Below are 25,013 nucleotides of genomic sequence, written 5' to 3' on the forward strand. Positions count from 1 at the left end.
GTCGTGTACGGTAACCTTTTTTTTTTTTGCAGTGTGCTGGCTGTTTCAGGAGCCTGGCACTAATAAACACAATTTTCATCCCTTCTCTCTTCTTTATCTACTTAATTGCTAATGTCAATTATTGTATACCCAGGTAACTTCTTTCTCTGCCATCTTGTTTTTTTTTTTTTTCTTTCGTGGTTGTTCTCTCATTTCATATTGGTAAAGGCGTTACTCAGAGTAACAAACACCTTCCTATTCGACAAGCCGACTGCTGATTGCAGTAACTCATTCTTTTTTCTTATTATTTTCGAATTAGCTTCACAGCTTTTTCGTTTAGTTTTTTGCAGCAGCCATTCCTCGTAGTTCTCGTCAGTTATATTTTTTTGTTTTGTTTCTCTCGTTTGCGTTGTTATCTTGATTGAAACTATTTTTATGCTAATCGATGTTTTTACTTTGCTGCTTTTTTTAACCTTTTTTTTTTTTTTTTTTTTAAAGTTTCTCAATTACTTTTCCAAATACGGTATTCGTACAATGATTGCGAAAAAGTATCTTATCTACAATTTGTTATCTTGATTCATCTAATTACGTTTATTTAATCACTCCATCCTAATGAAGTTAATTCTTTTCTAATTTCGTCTTCCTTTTGGATTTTATTGACTTGAGTATCTTCCAATGGTTCTCCGTTGGCTTGTTTCATTTTTAATGATTCAATAGCTCTTAATTTTTTCAATAACGATCTAATTTTTTTCTCTTCGAGTGAACTAACCCCTCCAACAACACTACCAACTTCAGGAGTGGTGGTGGAAGTAGTAGTAGTGGTAGCTGGGGCGGCTGGGGCGGCTGGGGTTGGTACTGGAGATTCGGCTGGTGAAGTCAGTTCATTCTTTTTAGCTTCTCTTTTTCTTCTATTTTTACTGGCACTCTTACTTTCTTTGTTAGTAGCTGGAGCCACTCCAGGAATGATTTTTTGTCTTCCGGTGGCGCCAACGACTCCAGTTCCTTGTTGAGATTGTTGGGAGGATCCATTTGCTAATTTTTCCTTTTCATATAATGTGGTGGCGATTGAAGAACGTCCAGAATTACGAGCATGAGGTGGACGGTAAGCACCAGCAGGTTTTTTAGCAGCATTTGCTTGGGCCAATTGTTTTGCATTAAGATATTCTTTGGCCGATTCATGAGCTTCGGGAGCAGCTTCTAATTCTTTTAATGCCGGGAATTTTTCAATTGCTTGAGGTTTCCAGCTAATCGAATATAATTCTTGATAATTTTTTAAGTAAATTAATTTACCCAGAGCATGCCAGATTTTCAAACCATTATCAACTCTTAATCTTGGCGAAGTGGTGGCGGTTAAAATAAATCGACCACAAGGACTCCATTCACAAACTGAAGTATTTGAAGCTTCAAAAGTTGCAACTTTAGTAAATTTATTTTGACGATCATAAACATCAACCGTACCTTGTAAATTACCAAACCCAGCAACCAAAACAAATCTAGCATGAGGACTATATAAAATAGTATTACGAGGTTGAGTTGGTAAAGAATGAATTGCATTACCTCTTGCGTCGAAAAAGGTGGTTTCAGAAGGCATATAACCATAGATTACTGCAAATTCTCTTGCACTTGGACTCCAGGTAATATCGTGGATTGGTCCATCACGTTTTAATTCAATTCTGGAATCATAACTACCGGCAATCCCTAATAAATATAAATTAGATTCACCGTAATAAGATTTATTTGAAGTATCATGATCAGTTGATGCTAATGCGAGTAATGCAGTACCTAAAGAATTCCATTTTAATTGACATCTTTCTGCTTTGAAAAAAGTTTTGGTGGTTAATGGTTGATTAAAATTAGGTACATTATAAATAATGACTTGAGCAGGTTTACCCTTTTGTTCAGGTACAAATATAGCAATTGAAGGATTTAAACCAGGACTAATTTGGAAACTTTGAAATTGGGATTTAGCATCATTCAATTTAAATTTATAAGTTGGTTTATTAATATTTAAATCAGCAATACCTTCATCAATTTTGAAAAAATGAATTTCTTTATTATTAAAATTTTTAGCAAAAATTTTTTCATCTTGAGTAAATTGGGGTTTCCATCCATTTTGATGTTTATTTGACCATTTTGAAGTGATTTGGTTATTAACAATATCGAATACAATGATATTTTCGGTCCAAATACCGCTTTCTTTATTAATTAATACTGGTTTGGTCCATAATGCTAAAAATTTACCATTTGGACTAAAATGTAAATCAAAAGTTTCGGCAATTTCAATTTCTCTCACGATTAATCCATCGGTAGTATTTATAATAATAACTTTATTGGGTTGGGTATAAGCAAAATATTCTCCATTTGATGAATATATGGCACAACGACATTCACCAGTTGGTTTACTAAAACTAGAAACTTCTTCATAATCTTGTATTAAATCAACGGATTTTGGTTGACGGCCTTAACGTATTGGTTAGTAAAAAAAATCATTCCCATATTTGATGCAAATTTTTATACATACAGAAAAACTGAGTAGTTGCTGACATGGTCTATAAAAATATTGATACAAGGGCGTAAGAAATAAAATAAATTAAAGAATCGTCTTCTTTCTAATGACTATTTGAAATGAATATTAATAAATAACTTTTTTTTTTTAGGTCAATTATGATTCAAGTCGATATTTCAATAAAGAACTGATTTGAATCAAACTGCAAATGACAACCTGGAAAGTTTAATAATGAATAATTGGAACAAACTCAAAGGAAATCCAAAGTCTTGAACTGTATCACTGTGATTGGAATGGACGAATGAATTCTTTTGGGCCTTGAATGTCTGTGAAAGCAATTCTGATCAACAACAACAGTTACAATTCTCAGAGACTTCCAACTCGAAAAATTCAACAGAAAAATTTTTGCCTCTTTTTTTATTGACTTTTTTTTTTTTTTTTTTTTTTTTTTTTTTTTTTTTTTTTTTTTTTTTTTTTTTTTTTTTTTTTTTTTTTTTTTTTTTTTTTTTTTTTTTTTGACTTTTTTTTCGGGTTTTCGTTTGTGAGTGTTTTTTCCACGTTGTGGCATTGGGTGTTTTTTGCGGCTACAAAAGTTGCAAACTATCTACTTGTTCATCTTGTTCATCTACTTATCAACTTCGCCGAAGTTGTAGTGTCCGGTGTCGTTGGCGTGCTTGGATGCGCCGGTTTCGCCCACAAGAACCTGGTAGCATTGCAAGCACCTGACTCTGAAGGTGGTGGTGTTTGTAGTGTAATTACGCAGTTGTAATAGTTTCAGTAGTTTGTTTGAGTACTGGTTAATCACCGGCTCGAAATCAATTGACCATTTGCCTAGATCGCTTGATTTATCCTTGTGGTCGACACTTAGTGTTGGGTTTGTCACTAGCAAGTCGTAATGGACGCCGGAATAAATCAAATTGATGAAGTTAGTAGGGTTACTAGACTCGTCTTCAAATTTAATAAAGTTACCCAGTTCGATATCGATGCAATTGATACGTAGGTTGAGTGTTTTCAGTAGAATGCCTAATTCGATGGCGCCACCCCAGGAATCTTTTTTACTGATCCAACTACAATAATTATCATTGGATCGGCCTAGAATTATCTCGTTATAAGTGATTGGATCCTGGGATATTTCATTTGACACCACGAGTCTTAAATCTTGGGAATAATCAAATGGTTTGCCCAAAGCATAAGCAATGGCATTGAACATGCATGAGTTGTCGTCCGGGATATTACGAAGAATTAGGTATTGGTCTATATCCGGGATGGAAATTGAAGGAATCTCCAGTTTATTCACCAGTTGTTCGGTTTCAGTAGCCACCTTCTTCTGTTTTGATTGGGGGGTTGTTGGATCTGCTGCAGTTTGGCCGGCTAGCTCCAATATCAATTGATCACCATTTTGGATCACATCTCCCAACTTTGCCTGTAGATCGATTGGTTTGGGCGGGAATCCCGACTTTATTGCCACCACCGTCTGGTCTTTGAATAATTCAGCATTGTTTGGAGCAATCACATCTTTGAAAACCGTCTCCACCCTCTCGTTTGTTTCGGATAATGACACGATGGCATTACCATGAGGACTCTTCAATCTAATTCTCATCTTTGATAAGGACCTAATAACTGGTTTGAATCTTCAATCGACAACTTTTTTTTGTGCTCACTTAAAATACATGGGGGAGGGTTTAACTTACAAGGATTGATATTAAGTAATTATATAAAATGTAAATGCAAGAAGTGAAGGCTAATATACAAAACCGGTTATAATCGTCAATTCATTAATCAGTCATATCTATTTCTTTTGCTTCATTATTTTCACTTGGAATACCGGTAATAATGGCATCTAAATTATCTTTTCTTTGATTAATGGCTTCGTCGTATTCCTTTTTGTTTTCTGATTTGATTTGTTCCATCTGTTTATATTTTTCAACCGATTCCATGAACTTGACCATATTGGTACCCGAGGCTGCTTCACTTTCTAAATTAGTATAAGGTCTTTGTTTGAGTTCTTTAACCCTTCTTTTATGCACTTTGGTTTTCAAATGACAGTCTAATGCATGTTGGTTTTCATAATATTTGGCACATTCAACGCAATAATACTGTCCTAACCCTGGTTTATTTTCATCTAACGGTTGGTTCTTCAATTTCCTAATGGTATTGATATCGGATATATCGTTGTAGATGAGATCAAGGTCTCTGGTTCTTCTTTTGGTCTTATACCTCTTAACACTGTATCTACCCATTATAACTAATAACTCGGTAATTTAACAAGTTGTTCTAACAAGTTGTTCTAACAAGCTGATTCAATAACTTGATTTGATAACTTTGATAAGCTCATCTCAACAAGAGAGAAAAAAAAATTAAGAGAAATCTTGTGTGCACGGGTGTTTTCGTTCGATGGTCATGTGATCTAGACACGTGATGCGCGTGTGGTTACCGAGGTGACAGTACCTGCAGGACTGGGGAAAAAAAAGAAAGGCCGGCGGAAAAGCAGTCACGTCTGGTCACATGATGCTTACTAAGTAAAATTCTTTATTTTGCGCTGCTCACCATTTTTGTACTTTGAAGAGAGAAAAAATCTTTTTGGCACTCACTCACTGAGTTTGGATTGAAATATCAATTAAAAGTTACTTCTTCTCTTGTACTGTTAGTGTTTTACCATACATTATTAAATAAGGTATGTCCAGTCATGGCAGCAAGATGCCAGGGGATAGGAGTTATATTGCATTTGGGGGAACTGTTTGGAGGAGCTGTTTGAAGAACGAAGCGTCCAGTCTTGAAAATGGTGGATTACAAATCAAAAATTGGATTATTCAATAACTAATGGACTTGGTTGTCTGACCACTTCACTGATTATTTTATTTGCTACTTTACTGAGTGTAGCTCTTAGTTGACGTTCAGTTGATGGTCAGTTGATAGTTGAAGTGGAGGGTCACGATTAGTAAGCAGAAAATTCGTGCAATATAAAAGCTCTTAGTAATCCTTTCTTTCAAAAAAAAAAAAACCATTTACTAACAACTTTTCATAGACAAAATGGCTAGAAGACCAGCTAGATGTTACAGATACTGTAAGAACAAGCCTTATCCAAAATCCAGATATAACAGAGCTGTTCCAGATGCCAAAATTAGAATTTACGATTTAGGTCGTAAGAAGGCTACTGTTGATGAATTCCCATTATGTGTTCATTTAGTTTCTAATGAATTGGAACAATTATCTTCTGAAGCTTTGGAAGCTGCTCGTATTTGCGCAAACAAATATATTACTAAAATCTCTGGTCGTGATTCTTTCCACTTGAGAGTTAGAGTTCATCCTTTCCACGTTTTACGTATCAATAAGATGTTGTCATGTGCCGGTGCTGATAGATTGCAACAAGGTATGAGAAATGCCTGGGGTAAACCTCATGGTTTAGCTGCTCGTGTTGACATTGGTCAAATTTTGATGTCTGCTAGAACTAAGGATTCTAACAAGGATGTTGTTATCGAAGGTTTAAGAAGAGCCAGATACAAGTTCCCAGGTCAACAAAAAATTATTATTTCCAAGAAATGGGGTTTCACTCCATTAGACAGAGCTGACTATGTTGCTAAAAAGACCAATGGTGAAGTTAAAGATGATGGTGCCTACGTTAAATTCTTATCCAAGAAAGGTCCATTAGAAGAAAACTTAAGAAACTTCCCAGACTACCAATACCAAGCTTAAATGTTTTAGTATCTTGTAGTTTCTAATATATGTCGTTCAAATAATAATCTTATCGAATTGTAAGAGTAGTTGTAGTAATAACACGCGTTGGCTTTTTAATTAAGGTGCGAAGATTTGTGGATTTAATCTTAATTTAAAAGGAACAAAATTGAGTTTTGATCTATTTACAAAAAGTAGTTTAATTAATTGATCTGTTAATCACGTTGATACTCAAGTGATCTCCCTTGACTACCATTCTAAGTTCAAAAGAATGTCAGGTATCTCGACACCTAAATCTCGTAATAGACACTCTAGGCTATTTTCTGATTTTGATCTACAACAAAGTCCAATTAAACAAAATTTTTCAAATGTTTCAACCCCAACATCCCCAAGATTTAAACATAAACAGTTGCAATCATCAGGTCTCCACTCTCGTAATAATCTGATTGTATCAAGCTCGAGTTCCAACTCGGTCAATACGAATATTAAAGTGATTTGTCGATTTAGACCTCAAAATCAATTAGAAATTGAAAACAATAATCCTTCAATTGTTGAATTTCTTAATGATGAAACAGTTTCAATAAATGGTAAAGATTATACTAATACTTTCACTTTTGATAAAGTCTTTGATCATAATAGTTCTCAAGTCGATATCTATCATTATTCAATTCATCAAACTTTAGAAGATTACTTTAATGGTTATAATGGTACTATTTTAGCTTATGGTCAAACAGGTTCTGGTAAATCTTATACAATGTTTGGACCTTCATTATCGGATGAAGCTTCATGTGGTTTGATTCCTCGAATAACCAATCAAATCTTCAGTCATATTAAAAATGGTTCTCCAGATATCGAATATACTGTTGGTGTTTCTTATATGGAAATTTATATGGAACAAATTAAAGATTTACTCGATACTTCGGAAACCCCATCTGCTTCCCATAATTATACCATTCATGAAGATAAAGATAATGGGGTTTACGTTAAAGGACTTAGTCAAATTTATGTATCATCTTCAAATGAATTATTACAAGTATTAAAACAAGGTACTAAGATTCGTGCTACTTCTTCAACAAATATGAATTTTGAATCTTCGAGATCTCATGCAATTTTCCAAATTAAGTTATCCCAAAAAAATTTACTTAACGGTACAATTAAAAAATCTAATTTATTCTTGGTTGATTTGGCTGGTAGTGAAAAAGTTATCAAAACTGGAGCTCAAGGTCATAATTTAGAAGAAGCTAAAAAAATTAATAGTTCTTTACTGGCTTTAGGACTAGTTATTAATTCCTTAACTGATAATAAATCATCTCATATACCTTATAGAGACTCTAAATTAACTAGAATCTTACAAGAATCCTTAGGTGGGAATTCAAGAACAACCCTTATAATCAATTGTTCTCCAGCATTAGAAAATGAACCTGAAACTTTATCAACTTTGAGATTCGGTTCAAGAGCGAAATCCATTCGTAATGTTGTTCATATTAATACTGAATCAAGTGTACATCAATTAAAATTAAGAAATTCAAATTTAGAAAAACAAAATCTTCAACAAGCAGATTATATAAAAACTCTTGAATATGAATTATTACAATGGCGTAATAATGAAACTCCGGGACCCAATAATAAAACTTTTAGTCCAGGCTTATCAATTTCAACCTCGTTAGCAAATTCAATTGGTCCATCTTTATCTTCACCAACCTTATCTTCAACACCAGTGTTATCCAGTAATAACCATTTGAAGAATATATTATCAAGTCCAAGAACTCCTTCTAAAATCCCATTACCGCCAACTAATGATACATCTTCTAACCGGCTTAATGAAGAAATAAATCGTCGTGATAAAAAAATCTCTGAATTAGAATCAGTAATACTTTCAATGAAAATGGAAAATGTTAAAAATTCTCACCAAGATGAACTGAAATTATATAAATTAGAAAATGCATTACATAAATTGAATGATAAATTAAATGACGTTGAGTTAATAAACGTTAATTTACGTAAGCATTTATTAATAAGTGAAAAAATCATTGAATCAAGAGATCATAAAATTGGTAAATTGAAAAATGCTTTGAAAGATCAACATCATCAAGTTCGAAAAGAATCAGTCAGATTCGAAAATAAATTAGATTTGGTTAGAGAAAAACTTGAAAGCCAAAAACTTGAAAAACAACAGCAACAACAACAAACCACTTTCATCGAAGAAGGTGTTGAAACTAGCTTCCATCAAAATGATTCCCTAAGTAAATTTCTCACTGATAACAACATTACCGAACAAGTTTTGACGGTAAATTCCAATCTAGAAAATATTAATACCCCTTCGCCCAAACCTAAACCCAATGACTTATTAATTAGCACCACACCCATCACTAAGTCTCGTCCTAACTCAGTCATTTCATCTCCTTTATCGCCGTCTCCAAAGATAGGCTTGAACTTAAGAATTGTCAAACCTTTAAGAGGTGGTGGTGGTCCTCCCGGCACAAGCACCAATGGTAATAATTCTCCATTGCTCTAGCATTCTTATAATTCTCCCCTGCTCTAGCAGCCTCATACTTCATCTTTCTCTAGCATTATACTGTATAGCTTTAAATAAATTGTTGCAAAACTCACCTGCAAAACCCGTACAACCCCTAGGAATAAGTGGAGTGAGAAATCCCCTCGCCTGATTATGATCCAAATAAAAAAAAACCTCCTCTTTCCGTTCTTAATAACTTCAATTTGTTTAATGGTAATTTGATCTGTTTGATTCAATTATTTCCAGTTTATTCATTTGATTATCTATACTCATCAGTTAAAGGCTCTTTTGGTTTTATTTCCCCGGTTAAAGGTCAGTCAAATTTTTTTTGTTTTTTTTTGTTGATTTTGGAATAGACAACTACCCCATATTTCAAGACTGATCCTTTGAATTTTGTTTAAGATTAAAAAGGTGAGCACGAAGAAGGGATTTGACAAAAAGAGATTGAACTTGACGGTGACTAGCTAAGATTCTGGATAGGGACGGTTTAATTGGATACGAATACGATTAAATTTGAAAAAGTTAAGGGAAAATGGATGTTTTACTATCGGCTCAAAATAATGGTAGTTTGAAAGGTATGTAAAGTGTTATTGCTCCCCATTATATAAATTGTTAAGCTAACAAATTGTAGTACTTCGTTTGAAGGAAAAAGGATCAAAGATTCTAGTCAAGCCAAAACCTGATTTTTGTATTGAAGGATCAAGAAATTATATCCAGAAATTAATTGTATTCAAATTTCAAAAAAAGGATTACATGGTGATTGCCAGGTCATCAGGGCTTATTCAATTATATGAGGATTCTTCTTCGTCCATTTTCAATAAAACTTTACCCCAATTGAAAAACAAGAATACGAAAAACTATAAACTTTTCAAAGAGTGGAAAAATAGTAATACTGGTTACCTGGATGAGATTGTATCAATTGGGTTTGTAAACAATCGTTATTTATATAGTTGCTCTAGTGATGGTAAATTGATATTCCGGGATTTGGTTAATGACGATGCTGATGAGAGTTATAAGGTCTATATGATTGATGGCCCAATTTCATGTATATACTTGCAAGCTGTTTCGGATGATGTTATAAAACTTTTCAGTGCTGGTAAAAATAATGAATTGAAAGTTTATAATATCGAGTTAAGACATGGTACTCCCAATTTATTGGCATCAATTAATGAAGATATTCAAATACTCTCTAGCGAATTGCGATCAACAATCAGTTTGACTTACGATCAGCCGGTTGAGCAATCGAGAAGTTTAAGAAGAAGCTATAATAATTTAAATTTGCGGAATTCGTTACAAAATCGTCATAAATTGAATCCAACTTTTATCTCATGTTCTAGACAAGAAGATTATATCTATAAAGCCTCACTTTTAGATACAATTACCAACTGGATTGTATCAGTTTGTTACATTGGGAGTACCAATGAAGGCAGTGAATTTATTATATGTGGGACTCAGTTTGGAAAATTATTAGTGTATGATATTAAAAATAGTAAGTTCCCAATAAAAGTAATTCACTTATCACAATTTCCGATTGATAATGTACAAACATTCCATGATAGAAGATATCTCATATATACTGATACAATGTCTAAGGTCGGTATAATTGATATTAATTCATTTGAAATCATTAATTTCTATGATAATTTAGATTTCGGTCCAGTAATGGCATTGAAACTATTAATTAACGATGGATTATTTAAAATAAGTAAATTTAATAACCGAGTATCAAAGTTTGATCCAATTTACTTAATTGCAACAACAATCGATCAAAGATTAATTGTTTATAAACTTTATGATGACAATAATGTTGAAATGAAATTAAACGTACAGATTGATACTTTAGTACCAAGTGTTGAAATTATGGATTCAAATCCTTACTTTGTTGTGAAGAGTTTATTCGATAATGAAACTCGTTCCAAAACCAAAAACTTTAATTTAACAGATTTTTCTAATAATTTAAGTGAATATCCAATCAAGAAGAGACGGCTTACTTCTCCAATAATAACCTTACCCCTTGATAGTGGATATAAACTGAAGAATATTTTAACTTCAGATAACGTTAATTCCTACTTGCATGAGAAGCATGATACTCAATTCAAAGATGGCATGATGTCATCGTAACGAGCTTTATTAATGACCTATTCAATTCTTAATTTTTCTTTCTTCTTAGTCGTTTTACTTTTATATAGGATGTATACCAGGGTGACTACATTTCTTATATAATATAAATAATGTTTAATTTAAAACCAATATATTTAACCTAAATTTTGCATAAAACTAATGAATGAAAAAAAAATGAAAACGGAAACTGAAAAATGAAAAAAATTATATAATTTTGATAAAAAATGCCTTTTATTTTGAATAGTCATTAAGTGAATTTATTACCATCGGTTTAATTACCGTCGGATTAATTACCGTCGGTACTGATAGCAAAAGATAAAGTACTAGCAGTTTCGACATCATCATCTTCATTCCCTTCACTAATTTCCTTCCAAGAGGCAGCAGTCAAGATTGAGAATCCGATAATAACGAAGACATCACCGATTAACTGTTGGAAACTTAATTTGTTACCAAATAATAACCATTCAACTATACCAATCAAAAAGATTGTTAATAAAGAACTAACCGATGATAATACAGGGGAAGTTAAAGCCATCAAAGAAAGGAACGAGCCACTGAAAAGTAAGTTATTAACCATTGAGCCACAAATATAAAGATAAATGGTCTTAGTTTTTTCACCATAATTGAATATATTGAAATTGTGAATGTGGAAAATTTGAGCAAGAATACAACCGGTAGTTAAAATAATGAAAGTGAAGATACCAATCCACATCATAATAAAATTAGCAAAAGTTGATTGACGACGAGGGGTAATAATTTTGGATAAATGAGGTGGAATACAAAGATATCTTTTATATAAAACTTCGTAATAACCGTATAAAATAGCACCAACAAAGATAAGACAGTTCCCCCAGAATCTGTAAGGATATAATTCATCACCATTTGTAGCTTTGGTTTCAGTAGGAGAATCAGTATCTGAATAAGCAACAATAAACACCCCAGAAACTGCAATAACCACTGAACTTGCCTTTAACCAAGAGAACTTTTCATTTAATATTGGAATAGCAAAAGCATAAGCGGTGAAAGCTGAGCAATTATAAATAGCAGTAACATCAGAAGCATAAGTCATTGACATTGCAGCGTACCAAGTTATACCAGCAACGGTTACCACGATTGTTATAATTAAACTTTTCCAAAAAATGTATTTAAAAGCCGGAGAATGATTCAAGTCAATCAAACACTGAGTGATAGAACTCGAACTAGAAAGATGGGGATTCTTATCTAATAATCGGTTAACATTTTCAGTAGTTTTATCATCATTAACATTTGCTTCATAAACCAAGATTGAAGAATGATAAACGTTATGAATTTGTTTAACAATACATTTTTTGAAATAACTGAGATAATCGACATCTTTGATAGGAATGGCAGACAATGGTTGATGTTCTAATAACTGAGAATTCGAATTTAATCTTTGATAACCTCCATTATTATCATTTGATTCCAGCTGTTGATACAGTTGTTCCAATTGTTTACGTTTATTTCGGATCTGTTTAATCTTACCACTGGTTCTCCAGGTGGAAACTGCAAAAGCTTGTATTGGCCATAATAGCCACCATAACCCATGTGTTAAAAGTAATAAGAGAATAGGTTCGCTAAACCCCATTTGATAAGCCTGGGAGGTGAATTCGGTTTGACAAACAAACGAAGCTAAAGACAATAAGAACAATAATGTTATAAAGATGATTTTCGTTTTCGAAGACTGGTGGACCGATGCAACACTGGCATCTCCTCCAGCAGGTAACGTAGTAATGGCCATATCGTAGCTTAATCTGAGACCGGCTCTGTATCTTGGTTATACTGATACTTAATTCAGAGTGACTCGACATTTGAAATTGAGGAAAAAGATAGTTACTGCATTCAGAAGGTGGTTTGAGGTGTACGGAGGTTTTTTGTATGAGGTTGTATTACTACGGAGTAAGAAGGGCATAGAGAGACCTACAGGGGTTGGCAGTAAGTGAATGGAGCATGTGCATGTTTGTGAGAGAATAAGGGTTAGTCACTGTCACTTTGGTAGTCACTAGAGGTAGCATCGGAGGGAGAATCGTTGGGGTGTTTGGTGACAGGATAGTGTCTTGGATCAATTAGGTCTCTATCCACAAGCAAGGATCGGTTTATTAGCCTTGGAAGGATCAAGTCTATGCATCTTTCGTTTGTTAAGAGTTGGTCGACCCATTCGTCCATGTGAATGATTGCAAAATTGACCGATAATCCATTATCTAGAAACTTTGGAGTTTTCAATTTAAAACGAAGTTTGCGGTAGTCTTTCAAATATTCATCGAAGACAGTATAGATTTCCTGGGAAGAATAGGATAGTCTTATGTAGAAGAGGATTAGACCGGTCAAGTATTTGAACTCGTTATAACCATATTGATTTAAGTAGATGGAGATGATTTCTTTTGGAGGGTCTAGTTCGAGTAATCGTAATGAGCAGCATAAGAACTCCAGGGGTCTTCCTATTGAGTCGGTACCACCGATGTATTTGACGTGATTGGTTATTATTGGTAGGATGGTCAGTTCGTTGGTTAGATAGAGGTATTGTTTGTAGAAGGTAGAATCTTGGATGCGGTGTCGTATGATTGGTTCGATCAAGCTGGCCTTGTTTAGCACGGTTCTTTTATCGTTATAACCAGGTTGTTCTGACATTCTCCCTATTGATTGAGTAGATCCCGATGTTGTTTGAATAGTTGTGAGTAGTAGAAGATAAATGATGATTTTTGGTGAAATTTTTCATTTTTTAGACAAAAAAACAAAGTTACCGCAAAAAATGCTACAATTGATATATATATATGAAAACACATTTATTTAAAACTATTCAAAGTCGTCATCGTTTACTTCGACTTTATTCAAGTTATCTAATAAAGAATCTAATTTCTTATAACTTAATTCGAAGTAATTTCTTTGGGCTTCAATGAAGATTTTCAATAAGTTAATATTTTTAGAAGGTTTTAATAATTTTTTCATTTCATTGACGGCTAATTCTGTAGCACCAACTAATTCATCTTCTTTTGAAATCAATTCTTCATTTTCTTCATCATCGTTTGATAATTTAGATCTGATTAAATCAAATTCCAGTCTAATAGAATAAACTTTTTTACGTAATTCATTGACTTTAATGAATTCTTCATTCAAGATAAGCACCAATTGTTCATTTAATTGATTCATGATTTTGTCATCTTGCTCTAATCTTGAATTAGCAATTTCTAAATAAGTAGAAGAAATAGTTAATAAAGTGAAAGAAAGAGAATCGTTTGAATTTTTCAAATCTTCTGCATGTTTGGAAGTAATCGAAGATAATTGACCAAATAATGTTTTTGGTAATTTTGAAGAAGTGGTTTGAATATTTACCTGTTCATCATGTTCATTACCACCTAATAAAATTTTTTCTAATTCTTGTGGTGATGAAACGTTTTTCAATTGATTAAATTTATTACCAATTGCTGATCCTACTTGTGCATCACGTAATTTGGTCAATGCATAATTTCCTGGCGGATAATCATAACTAACTTTACCATAAGTATCATTGGTGAATTGAATTAAATCAGTAAATAATTTTAATAATAAATCACAATTATTTTCTAAATTTACATAATCTGCTGGTAATTCACTAATTTCAATATTAGAGTTACTATGGGTCGATGCTAATTGTTGTACTTGTTGTAATTGTCCATTAATTAATTGGGTGGTCTTTTCCGTTAATGGTTGAAGGCTTTCTTTTAACAGTTCTGAGTAGTTTTGAACAGTTTTACCGGTAGATTTGGTGAAATTTTCCAAATCAACTTTAGCCAACGATTCTTGAATCGACTGTAAATTAAATGAAGGGAACTTGAATGACATTATATCCTCAATCTGTCTATGTTACGATCTATATCTTCAGATATCTATCCATATCTAAAGTCCCCTTTTATTTTGGTCAAGGTTGGCGGAGGTTTTCTGTGCACTGGGACACGACCACCCACCCACCAAAACCCCCGTACATCTTTGAATGCACGGGTGTTGCTTATGCGTGTGTTTACAAATTATTGTACGGGTCTTTCCCTACAAGGTGCTGCATTCCCAAAACTACAAAACGGCAAAAGGTTAGTAAAAGGTTCCAAGATTGAAAGCAAACTTATGACCAATCAGATATTTTCTACTATCTATTAAACAACTATCTTCAAAGTATTTGACTCAGTTGTCCCTATCAAGTAATCATCAGCAGTCATGTGTCCAGAAGTAACATACGCTAAACATTATAAATATGAATGAGATGAAGAAGAAGAAGAAGAGAAATAAAGAGAAGAAGAAGAAGAAGAGAAATAAAGAAAAGAAGAAGAGAAATAAAGAAAAGAAGAAGAGAAATAAAGAAAAGAAGAAGAAGAAGAAGAAGAGAAAAGAAGAAGAGAAAAGAAGAAGAGAAAGGAAGAAGAGAAAAAGAAAAGAAGACAAGGGAAGAGAAAAAGACAAGGGAAGAGAAAAAGACAAGGGAAGAGAAAAAGACAAGGGAAGACGAGTGAAAAAATTCACCGGGGCCAAAACACCCAGACACCAACGAAATCAATCAAAAAACACTTGTTGTTCAAATCCAATTGCATGCTTTAGCCAGTAGATTAACTTTAAAGCTAATGTTTCACCTTGCATCATCCTTATATACCCAATACACCAAGCGAGAGCAATACAATGTGTTGATATTGGGGCTCGACAACGCCGGTAAAACGACGTTTCTAGAACATATCAAGCTATTATATCCAACGTCAACCGAAACAAAAGCCAAAAATACTGATAAGGAACCCAAGACACTGACAATTGATATATTGAAGAATAAAAAAATCTTACCCACGGTTGGTCAAAACACCACGACAATCAAATTTGAATCATCGAGTGAATCCGAAACAACCAATACAGCATCTGCATCAAATAATCAATTCAATAATATAAATCTAAAGTTTTGGGATTTAGGAGGTCAAAAATCTTTGAGAAGTATGTGGTCAAGGTATTTCCGATCTTGTCATGGTATAATATTTATAATTGACTCTACTGATACTGAAAGATTTCAAGAATGTTATGAAACTTTAATGGAAATTGCTCACGACGAACTGTGGTTTGTTGATAGTAATAACAATAATCTTTTAAACGTTCCAATCTTAATGTTGGCCAACAAACAGGACTTACCCCAAGCAGTTGATTTGGTCAGCTTGAAAACTGGTGTTTTCATTCAAGTAGTAAGTGAATTAGAAGCAACCGATCTGAAATTACTACCAGTAAGTGTTTTAAACAACCAAGGTCTAACCGAAAGCTTGGAGTGGTTGGTGTCCCGTTTAATCTACAATAAAGCCAATAAAATGCCCGAGTATAAATAAATGCCCGAGTATAAATAAATGCCCGAGTATATGTATTACGAATGTACGAATAGATGATATTTGCAATCGCAGTTGCAATCGAGTATAAATAAATGCCCAAGTATAAATAAAGGCCTATGTATTACGAATGTACGAATAGATGATATTTGCAATCGCAGTTGCAATCGAGATATGTAGGCACGGAGTTTTGCAGGTGAAATTTCAATGGTCATAGCTTATTTGTTATATATTGTTCGAGGTTGTGATGATTCATTTGGTACATGTGCTTATGTACGGTTGAAATTCATGGTCATCGGGGACTAATTGTTCTGGTGCTCATACTTTGACCAGCATCATTACTGCCAAAAAAACCGGCAATTGCCTGGTAGAGCCTTGTCGAAGTGGCCCAGCACATCTTACAGCCTTCCCACCATCTCGATCATGTTCTCGACAATGTTCTTGGCCATGTTCGTTAACCCAAAGGGTGTTCCCTGAATTGAAGAGGCTTCGAGTAAAACGGTTGCACTTTTTGTATGGCAAAATCCACAGATGAAATTATTGCGCAACAAAATATTTTAACCGCTATTTTAAACCATTCTCTTGATAAGTTGCTATAAAAGTCATCATTTTATTTAAATACTTCAATTCCAGTTAATACTACTCAATTCCTTTAAATTGTAGAGAAAGTCATCTCAATTGATAATTTAAATCTTTTAACATATTAATTTTGTTAGGTTATTTGCAAGTTTAGAAAAGTCCCTACCTTATTTCTCCACAAATTTTGCAATTATCCCTTTGACTTAATTTTTTTTTTTTTCAATTTTTCAATTTTTCAATTATCTCTCTAACTCTTTGTTTGACTAGTTCAATTATCTCTTTGACCTTGTTTTATCATGTCCCAACATAGTCCCGAAGAAAAACACGGTTTGTTCAGTAAATTGAAGAAACCTTTCAGGTCTCATTCAAGAACTCCATCTGCAAATACTGCTGATTCAACCATTTCTTCGCCTACTTCTACCGCTGCAAATAACGATCCTTACTCCCATCTCCCAACTCCAGTTAGAAATGTGGTGGAGTCTGCTTATATTGAAGGTCAACGCAAGGCTGAAAAAGAAACTGGTAAAAAAGTCCCCCGTTATGGTTTTGCTGGTTTTGGTACTTCTCGTCATGCTGCCTCCTCGGCTGCTACTTCTTCCTCGTCTTCTTCTATCTCAAGTAGTGATCATATCATCAAAAAGGCTTATGCTGCTGGTAGACGTCAACATGAAGTTGATTCGAAATCTACTGGCCATTCCCCAAATCACGTCATTGCTGCTTCTTCTGTTGGTAAATTATTGACAAGTCCCCCAAGAGTCAATCGTAAACCAGTGGAAAAAGATCCAGGTGGTGATTTTACTAATGAAAAAAAACCAACTGATGTCATTAATGAACGTGATTTGATCTCAAAAGGTCAAGGCGATCAATTAGATACCATTAAAGGCTCAAATGCTAATACCGATACTACTGGTGTCACTAAAGAAAATAGTTATGGTGTCACTGAAAATAAAAACCCAGCTTATGCTAATGATGCCCTTGCTACTCAAGGTACTGGGGTTTTCTTTGATCCAAGAGATACCCAAGGTGGTCTTTATGGTGATTCCGAAGATCAGGATTATTCTGAAGCTACTCGTGCTCAATTGGCTAAAAACCGTAACTTGAAAACGAAACCTTCTGCTTATATCGAACAAGAAAAACGTGATGAAATTAATAATTCAATTAAAAATGATGCTTATAAAGCAGGTCAACATAAAGGTACTCGTGATGCTCAAATTGAAGAATCCAATTCTTCTGGTAAAGACGCTAATGCTACTAAAATTGGTGCAAATACTGATGGTACCTCGGGTGAAGAAAAACAAGTCGATCCTTCAGAAGTCCATGAGCAAAATAAATCCGCCTACAACGATAAAGGTGTTGTTAGTGCTACTGAAGAAGCTCGTAAACATCACCAAAAAGTCTTTGGTGGTATTGCTGCTGGTGGTGCTACCGCTGCTGCTGCTACCGCTGCTGGTTCTGGTTCTGGTAATGAAAATGCTAAAGACTCCACCGCTGATTCTTCTTCAAAAGGTGTTGATTCTACCACTGCTAAACAATCTTCAAAAGGCGTTGATCTCACCACTGGTAAAAATGCCCCTGTCGCTTCAACTGGTTATCCTGATTCTGCCGGTAATACCAAAGGTTCCAGCAAACCTTCTGAGTATACTTCGGACTCTGGTCAGAATAAGGATAACTTGAATACCGTTGCTGCTGCTGCAAGTGCAGGTGCCGCTGCAGGCGCTGCTGCTTTGGGTGTTCATCAGGCTAATGATAAGAAAGGTGGTGTCAATTCTTCCGATTCAGGTGCTCCAGGTGAAGGTAAAACTCGTGGCGTTGACTCTACTCACGGTTTTGCAACTAATCAATCAAAACCACTTGGATCCAAGGAAGTTTCCTCCTCTGCTTTTACAAACAACAGAGCTGAACCTGCTGTTGGTTCCGGATCTTCTGACAATGACAAAAATCGTGTTTTGGGTACTGGTGCTGTTGCTGCTGGAGCTGGTGCCGGAGCCGCTGGAATCGCTGGAGCTTCTGGTTCCAAAAACTCTGACTCTTCTAAAATAGATACTACTGCTGGTGTTCCACCTTCCGATAAGAACTTTGATTACGATCACGAACTTGCTGAATTGGATAAAAAAATCAATGCCACCCAACATGAAATTGATCAATTGCATGGTAAAGAAGGTACTTCATCAGGTATTGCAGGTGTAACTAAAGCTCCTAGTGGCTCTAAACCTAAATCTACCGGAATTGCTGGAACTGGTTCTTCAGCTGCTGCTATTAATAATGACAGTCATTCCCCAAACAAAGGTAAATCTGGGTCTGATGCTAATGCTTCTACTGCTGCTCTTTATAAAGAGCCATTTGATGATTCAAATAGTGATTCATTAGGTGCTAAAGGTGCTTCTGTTGGAAAAGGTGCAACTCTTGGATTAGCAGCTGCAGCTGCCACTGCAGCCGGCTACTTGGGATTTAGTGGTAAATCTGACCCTAAAGCCATTATTGACGAAGCTTACCAAGAGGGTGTCAAAAAAGGTTCGTATGATGCCGGTAAATCTACTGGTGATGAAGAAATCAATACTTCTGGTGCAACTCAAGGTCAATTCAGAAGTCTTGACCCTGCATCCAATGACCCTTCATCTAAAAGATCTGGCGGTATTTTTGGTACTGCTTCTGCCTTTGCCAGTAACACCTTAGGACTTGATTCCAACAGCACCCTTGATGATTATGAAGTCATTGACAAAAATGATGTCAGCACCGGTGATGATAAAGTCGCATCATCCACCAAGGACCCTAGTTCTGCCTTGAATGAAGATGGGTCTTCTAAACCAGGTTTATTAGATGGTGCTAAAGGTGCTGCTACTGCTGCCGTAGCTGTCGGTGCTGGTGCTTTGGGTTACGATAAGTTAAGTGGCTCGGATGGCTCTCCTAACACTGATTACCTCAAAGATAAACCAGAGTTGACTAATGACTCCAAATATATCAACAATGCTAATTCAAACCTTTCAACTGGTGCACCAAAGAATGTTAACTCGTCTTCGGCTGATAAATCAGTGGCTGATGATACTGTTTCTAGCACATCCTCCTCTCGTGGTGGTTTACTCGATTCTGCTAAATACGCTGTTGCATCAGCTGGTGCTGTCGCTGCTGGTGCCTTTGGATATGAAGCTTACAATGCTGCTACCTCTGACCCAGAATATATCAATAGCGTCATTGATGATGCCTATGAAGCTGGAGCTGAAAAAGCTAAAAATGAACAATCCATCATTCAAGAGGCCTATGAAGCTGGAAAATCAAAAGCTACAGACGATAAGAAGCAATCTTCTACCTCGTCTTCAGCCAAAAGAGAGGCTATTGCTTCTCCTAAGCTTGATGATGTTCATGACAATGAAGGCGATGCCGCTGATGAAGACAATTCCAACAAATCAGGTGTTTTAGGAGGAGTTTTAGGTAGCGCAGCAGCAGCTGTTGGTTATGGTGGCTATAAAGCTGCCGGCAGCTCACCTACATCTGATGGACTTGCTAGATCTACTGATTCAACAAACCCAGATGCCGGTACCATTGCTGCCTCAGGCACTGAAAAGGGTCCAGAATATTCGGACAGTAAGAAAGATACTGTTCCAAATAAAGATCTCGCTAAGGAATCTCCAAGTCCTTCCAGGTCTGGTGGAATTTTGAGTAGCTTTGGCTGGAACAGATCATCTCCTAAAGCTTCCTCCAACGATGAAAAAGACACAGTTGTTGACAAGGACCTTGAAAGTGAAAATTCAGATAAATCCTCAAACAAAGGTTACTTAGGAGCTGCCGTTGGAGCTGCTGGAGCCGCAGGAGCTGCAATTGGATTAGGCAAAGGTAATTCATCTAACACTCATGATAAGTCTCTTCTCAATGAAGCTGAAGATCAATTCGATGATGTTCGCAAAGAACCTCATCATAAGACTACGAAGACTGTTGCTGATAATGATACTGGAAACTCAAGTGGCGATGGAGTTCAAGAAGTTCCAGGATTGGCTAGTCATAAAGGCGATGATAAAGACGATTCTGCTAAAAAAGGATCTACTACTTCTCAACCAAATCAAACCGAGGCTTCAGTTAGTTCATATAATAAGAAGCATGGATTCAAAGATGATAAAAGAAACTTGATTGAAATTGCTGAAAACGCTGATCCTGAATTGAAAGACTTGGAAGCCCACCATGGAACTAATACTCTCGAACAAGATCCAGAAGAGGCTACCGGTGGAAAATCCGGTGATGTTCAGGATGTTCCATTGAATTCTTACAAGAATCAGAATGAATTTGTTCGTACTGGTGGTAAACAAGGAAGCTTGGGCGATAAAGCTAAAACTGGCGCTGCTGCTGCCGGTGGTGCTGCTGCAGTTGCAGGGGCTAGTGTTGCTGCATCTAAATCAAATAATAAAGATGATTTGGATTCCTCAGTTTCTTCATCTTCGTCTAGTTACAGCTCATCAAACTATAGCTCAAAGGCAGACGTCAATGAAAATAAGGGTGCAAATTCTGGAAGTGGTATGGGAATTGCTGGTGCTAGATCTTCTAAATCTGCCAATAAAACTGATATCGACCAAATCAAAAAAGATGCTTATGAGGCGGGAAAAGAAAAATGGACCCTTGATAATAAGAATGCTTCAAATGGAAAGGATGCGTATTCCAACAATGCAGTAAGTGGTACTCATAAAAAAGACCATGGCTTACCAGCTACTGAAACCGGTGCGGGTGCTGAAGTTGAAGGACTTGACGATCATGTCAAAGATAAGTCCATTAATGATAATAACAGTGATAAAAATTCAAGCTCTAGTGTTGGTAAAGGAGTTGGATTTGGTGCATTAGGTGGTATTCTTGGTGCTGTTGGTTATGGCTCTGCTAAGAAGGGTACCTCTACCGAAAATCCAAATTCAAATAATGCTGTAAGTGGTGATCATCAAAAAGATCATGCCTTGCCTGCTTCTGACACAGGTGGTGCTATTGAAAATGAATCTATTGAACCTGTAGCAGCAAAAAAAAAAGAAGCTGTTGATGATTCTTATAATAACGGTCTTAATAAAGGTGCATACTCCCAAGGATTTGAAAAAGGCTCTTACGATGCTGGAAAGAACAAGGGCAATAATGACAAGGGTCTTGGTGTCGCTGGTGCTGCCGGTGCAGCTGGTACTGCCGGTGCCGCTGGTTCTTCTTTAGGGTCTAATTCCACATCATCTAAGAAATTATCAAAAGAAGATGAAAAAGAGTTTTACTCAGCTGGGGTCAAACGTGGTGCTTACGAAGCTGGCCAAATTAAAGCTGCTGAAGATAAAAGCTTAGCTGATTCCCAGTCATCTAGAGATACCGCAGGGGCTGCTGGTATCGGAGCTGGAGCTGGAGCTGCTGGAGCCTCTAAAAGTGGTGTCTCATCTAAGGGTAATGATGCTCCATCCGATGGTTTGGTTGTTGAAGTTATTGGAATCAAAAGCAGAGATTCTGCTTCTAAGATTGCTCAAAAAGCATCTAGAGACTTGGCAGAACAAGGTGTTGATTTGACATCAGGTAAATTAGTTATTAATGCTGAAACTAAAGAGGTTTATAAGGTGGAAACTGATGGCTCAAACAAGACTCATGCTAGAGATAGTTTTTCTGGTTCCCCCAATGCTAAAAATATTGCTGCTGGTGCTGGTGCTGGCGGATTAGCTGGTGCCGGTATTGCTTCTGCATCAGGTCATCAATCACCTCTGGATGCACAATCTAAAACTATCACTAGCGATTCAATTCCTCCACGTAATGATTTTGAAGGAAAAGGTGATCCTAACTTGTACCACAATGAACATGAAAAAGCCAAGGAAAGATTAAGTGATGCTGCTAGAGAAGGTACCTTGGGTAATGTTGAACCACCATACTCTGGATCGGCTTCTTCATCTAATTATGAATCTTCTACTAAGTCTGGTCATGGCTATGGCGGTGCATTGGGTGCTGGTGCATTGGGTGCCGGTGCCTTGGGTGCTGGTGCATTAGGTGCCGGTGCTCTTGGAAGATCTGACAGAGGTTATCATCACGAAACAACTGGTGAAAGTACTAACCTTTATGGAGATGGCCAACCCGAATTCTCGAAAAGTAATCTTGATCCTGCTGTTGCAAGTGGAGCTTCATTAGCTGCCAAAGAAGCTGAAGCACCACAACCGGATGAAGAAAACATTCCTGTTACTGTACAAGGTAGTACTAATACACAAGAAGCTGAAGCAATTGCTATCAGTACTGTTGAAAAATTAAAGGCTTATCCAGATGCATTGGCCAACGTCAAACAATTAAAGATTGATGTCAGTACTGGAAAAGTTTATAATGAAAGGGGTGAAGAATTACGTATTCCTTCAGAAGATTCTACTAGCACTTCTAAAGGTTTGCAATCACCACCCACTACTGCCGCCTCAGATGATTTACAACCACCAGCTAGCACTTCTAGAGGTAAGGTTGATGAATATGGGTCTCCAGATTTAAGTGCAACTGGTGCAGGAGCCGGTCTTGCGGGTCTTGCTGGCATCACTGGGGCTTCATATGGTCAAAAGAGTAATGATGTTACCATGTCACCTAAGTATAATTACGGTGGTGACGAAAACTTTTCCAATTATGGATTAGACAACAGCACTCCAAGAAGTGTTAGTGGTGGATCTGATTCTCATAGCCAATTACCTACTATCGATGTAGTTGGTGCTTCTACTTCTGAACAAGAACAAATTTCGAGAGAAGTTGCTGGTCATATCCGTAAAAACCCAGACGTTCTTCCAGATAGTAGTAAAAAGTTGATTGTTGATGCTCAAACTGGTATTGTCGTTGATGGTTTTGGTAAAGAGATTCCAGCTCTTTCCTTGAAAGACCCAACTTACGGTGCATCTTCTCAACAACAATCGAAACAATCTCTTCAAATGCCAGGTAGCTTTGTCTGGTGATCAATTCATTTCATTTCTTATTCTCTTATACTCTTGATTTTCCTTCGTTTTTGTTTTACTTTCACAATATTTTATTTTCATTCACATTGTTTGTTTTATTAAATGTTTGCTTTTCTAACTTTATGACATTCTGACGAAGACAGTTGAATGGGATTAACTTTGATGATCTTTTTTGGGACTTTAGATTATCATTTGCTAACCAAATTCAATTGTCAATTTATTGCTGATGTTGTGTTTATGTTGTTTCAAATATACAATTGTACTAAAGATTAGTCCTGTAGCACGTCTACATTATGCACTTCACTCTCGTAAGTCTATACGTTCACAAAGACCCTGATATCCGATTAGAATTGCAACAAATATTCGAATTTGCAACCGTTCCATTGGAATAAAGAGAAAATTTTTTCACTGGCAAAGAATGCCAACCGAATTTGAAAAGCTTTCAAGCAAGTCACGTGCAAGAACTTCCCAGGGAGGGCTCGTGCCCTCGCACTATTCTTTTTTTTGGGCATCGCAATTTGAATTTTCAGTTTGTGTAACTAAAATTTGAAAATATCAATGAAAATTTTCGTTTTTTTTTTTTTTTTTTTTTTTGTGGAATACTGCGTGAATTCTCAGTAGTGTAGGATTCTCACCTTGCGAATCTGGTTAATATTAGTGTTTTACTAACTATTACTCTTAAGCTTAGATATAGTTCTTTTATCCTAAAGCCAAACATCAACAATGGGTATGTGCTTAAACCTCATGCTCCGTTCATATACCAAGTGCTCTGTTTAAAATGAACCCCGGCAACCGTTAACTGGGGGAGAACAAATAGTGAAAAATTTAGAGATGAAATATAGATTATGGTGGAAACGAAAATTTTCAATCAGAATGAGAGGAGACGAGATGGATAAGTGAATAAGTTTGCAGATTAATGAATGTTGAAACGAGTGATGTATATGAGGACTTTGAAAGTCGAGTTCTAAGATCGCAGATATAATAAGAAAATCTAAGATGTTAAGATTGAAGAACGAGTGTAAATGAACGGGGTATTGTATTATTATTAGATTATATGTACTAACAAAATTTCTTAATATAGGTAGAGTTATTCGTAACCAAAGAAAAGGTGCTGGTTCAATCTTCACCGCTCACACCAGATTGAATAAAGGTGCTGCTAAATTAAGAACCTTAGATTATGCTGAACGTCATGGTTACATCCGTGGTGTTGTTAAACAAATTATCCACGATGCTGGTAGAGGTGCTCCATTAGCTAAAGTTGTTTTCCGTGATCCTTATAAATATAAATTAAGAGAAGAAACCTTCATTGCTAATGAAGGTGTTTACACTGGTCAATTTATTTACGCCGGTAAAAAAGCTTCTTTAAATGTTGGTAACATTTTACCATTATCTTCTTTACC

General features: G+C 35.8%; 11 protein-coding genes across 11 annotated transcripts in view; 5 read left to right on the forward strand and 6 right to left on the reverse strand.

The window, feature by feature from the left end:
- Positions 1–550: 550 nt before the first annotated feature.
- Positions 551–2,525, reverse strand: HYPBUDRAFT_127965 (uncharacterized protein; the record flags this gene model as incomplete). Its single annotated transcript, XM_020219387.1, has 2 exons — positions 551–2,439; positions 2,501–2,525. The coding sequence occupies 2 exons, from the start codon at positions 2,523–2,525 to the stop codon at positions 575–577; spliced, it is 1,890 nt and encodes a 629-aa protein (XP_020074461.1). The 3' UTR covers positions 551–574.
- A 477-nt stretch (positions 2,526–3,002) lies between these two features.
- Positions 3,003–4,094, reverse strand: HYPBUDRAFT_168147 (ubiquitin-specific protease). The gene has a single exon (XM_020222795.1). The coding sequence runs from the start codon at positions 4,083–4,085 to the stop codon at positions 3,111–3,113; it is 975 nt and encodes a 324-aa protein (XP_020074462.1). The 5' UTR covers positions 4,086–4,094; the 3' UTR covers positions 3,003–3,110.
- A 166-nt stretch (positions 4,095–4,260) lies between these two features.
- HYPBUDRAFT_158277 (uncharacterized protein) lies at positions 4,261–4,725 on the reverse strand (the record flags this gene model as incomplete). The annotated part of the gene is made up of 1 exon (XM_020222361.1): positions 4,261–4,725. One exon carries the CDS (start codon positions 4,723–4,725, stop codon positions 4,261–4,263), a length of 465 nt encoding a protein of 154 aa, XP_020074463.1.
- Positions 4,726–5,515: 790 nt separating this feature from the next.
- RPL10 (60S ribosomal protein uL16) lies at positions 5,516–6,178 on the forward strand (the record flags this gene model as incomplete). Its single annotated transcript, XM_020218958.1, has 1 exon — positions 5,516–6,178. The coding sequence occupies one exon, from the start codon at positions 5,516–5,518 to the stop codon at positions 6,176–6,178; it is 663 nt and encodes a 220-aa protein (XP_020074464.1).
- A 203-nt stretch (positions 6,179–6,381) lies between these two features.
- KIP4 (Kip4p) lies at positions 6,382–8,846 on the forward strand. Its single transcript, XM_020219388.1, has 2 exons — positions 6,382–7,794; positions 7,876–8,846. Exons 1-2 carry the CDS (start codon positions 6,429–6,431, stop codon positions 8,670–8,672), a joined length of 2,163 nt encoding a protein of 720 aa, XP_020074465.1. The 5' UTR covers positions 6,382–6,428; the 3' UTR covers positions 8,673–8,846.
- Positions 8,847–9,094: 248 nt separating this feature from the next.
- HYPBUDRAFT_142852 (uncharacterized protein) lies at positions 9,095–10,793 on the forward strand (the record flags this gene model as incomplete). Its single annotated transcript, XM_020219838.1, has 2 exons — positions 9,095–9,247; positions 9,304–10,793. The coding sequence occupies exons 1-2, from the start codon at positions 9,205–9,207 to the stop codon at positions 10,791–10,793; spliced, it is 1,533 nt and encodes a 510-aa protein (XP_020074466.1). The 5' UTR covers positions 9,095–9,204.
- Positions 10,794–11,079: 286 nt separating this feature from the next.
- Positions 11,080–12,552, reverse strand: HYPBUDRAFT_113292 (mannosylinositol phosphorylceramide synthase regulatory subunit; the record flags this gene model as incomplete). The annotated part of the gene is made up of 1 exon (XM_020218954.1): positions 11,080–12,552. One exon carries the CDS (start codon positions 12,550–12,552, stop codon positions 11,080–11,082), a length of 1,473 nt encoding a protein of 490 aa, XP_020074467.1.
- Positions 12,553–12,788: 236 nt separating this feature from the next.
- On the reverse strand, positions 12,789–13,439 carry FGR16 (U4/U6-U5 snRNP complex subunit; the record flags this gene model as incomplete). The annotated part of the gene is made up of 1 exon (XM_020223671.1): positions 12,789–13,439. The coding sequence occupies one exon, from the start codon at positions 13,437–13,439 to the stop codon at positions 12,789–12,791; it is 651 nt and encodes a 216-aa protein (XP_020074468.1).
- A 165-nt stretch (positions 13,440–13,604) lies between these two features.
- On the reverse strand, positions 13,605–14,713 carry HYPBUDRAFT_243239 (uncharacterized protein; the record flags this gene model as incomplete). Its single annotated transcript, XM_020223308.1, has 1 exon — positions 13,605–14,713. The coding sequence occupies exon 1, from the start codon at positions 14,628–14,630 to the stop codon at positions 13,605–13,607; it is 1,026 nt and encodes a 341-aa protein (XP_020074469.1). The 5' UTR covers positions 14,631–14,713.
- Positions 14,714–15,397: 684 nt separating this feature from the next.
- Positions 15,398–16,132, forward strand: ARL3 (Arf family GTPase; the record flags this gene model as incomplete). The annotated part of the gene is made up of 1 exon (XM_020218999.1): positions 15,398–16,132. The coding sequence occupies one exon, from the start codon at positions 15,398–15,400 to the stop codon at positions 16,130–16,132; it is 735 nt and encodes a 244-aa protein (XP_020074470.1).
- Positions 16,133–24,320: 8,188 nt separating this feature from the next.
- The window catches only part of RPL2 (60S ribosomal protein uL2), a gene marked incomplete at its 3' end in the record, with an annotated part of 1,113 nt that continues 420 nt past the window's right edge, over positions 24,321–25,013 (forward strand). The window contains exons 1-2 of the mRNA XM_020222796.1: positions 24,321–24,340; positions 24,695–24,961. Coding sequence (XP_020074471.1) covers positions 24,337–24,340; positions 24,695–24,961 — 271 coding nt within the window. The 5' untranslated portion in view covers positions 24,321–24,336. The remainder of the gene's footprint in view (positions 24,341–24,694; positions 24,962–25,013) is intronic.

The sequence above is a fragment of the Hyphopichia burtonii genome (assembly GCF_001661395.1).
Source record: "Hyphopichia burtonii NRRL Y-1933 unplaced genomic scaffold HYPBUscaffold_7, whole genome shotgun sequence".
Lineage (NCBI taxonomy): Eukaryota > Fungi > Ascomycota > Pichiomycetes > Serinales > Debaryomycetaceae > Hyphopichia > Hyphopichia burtonii.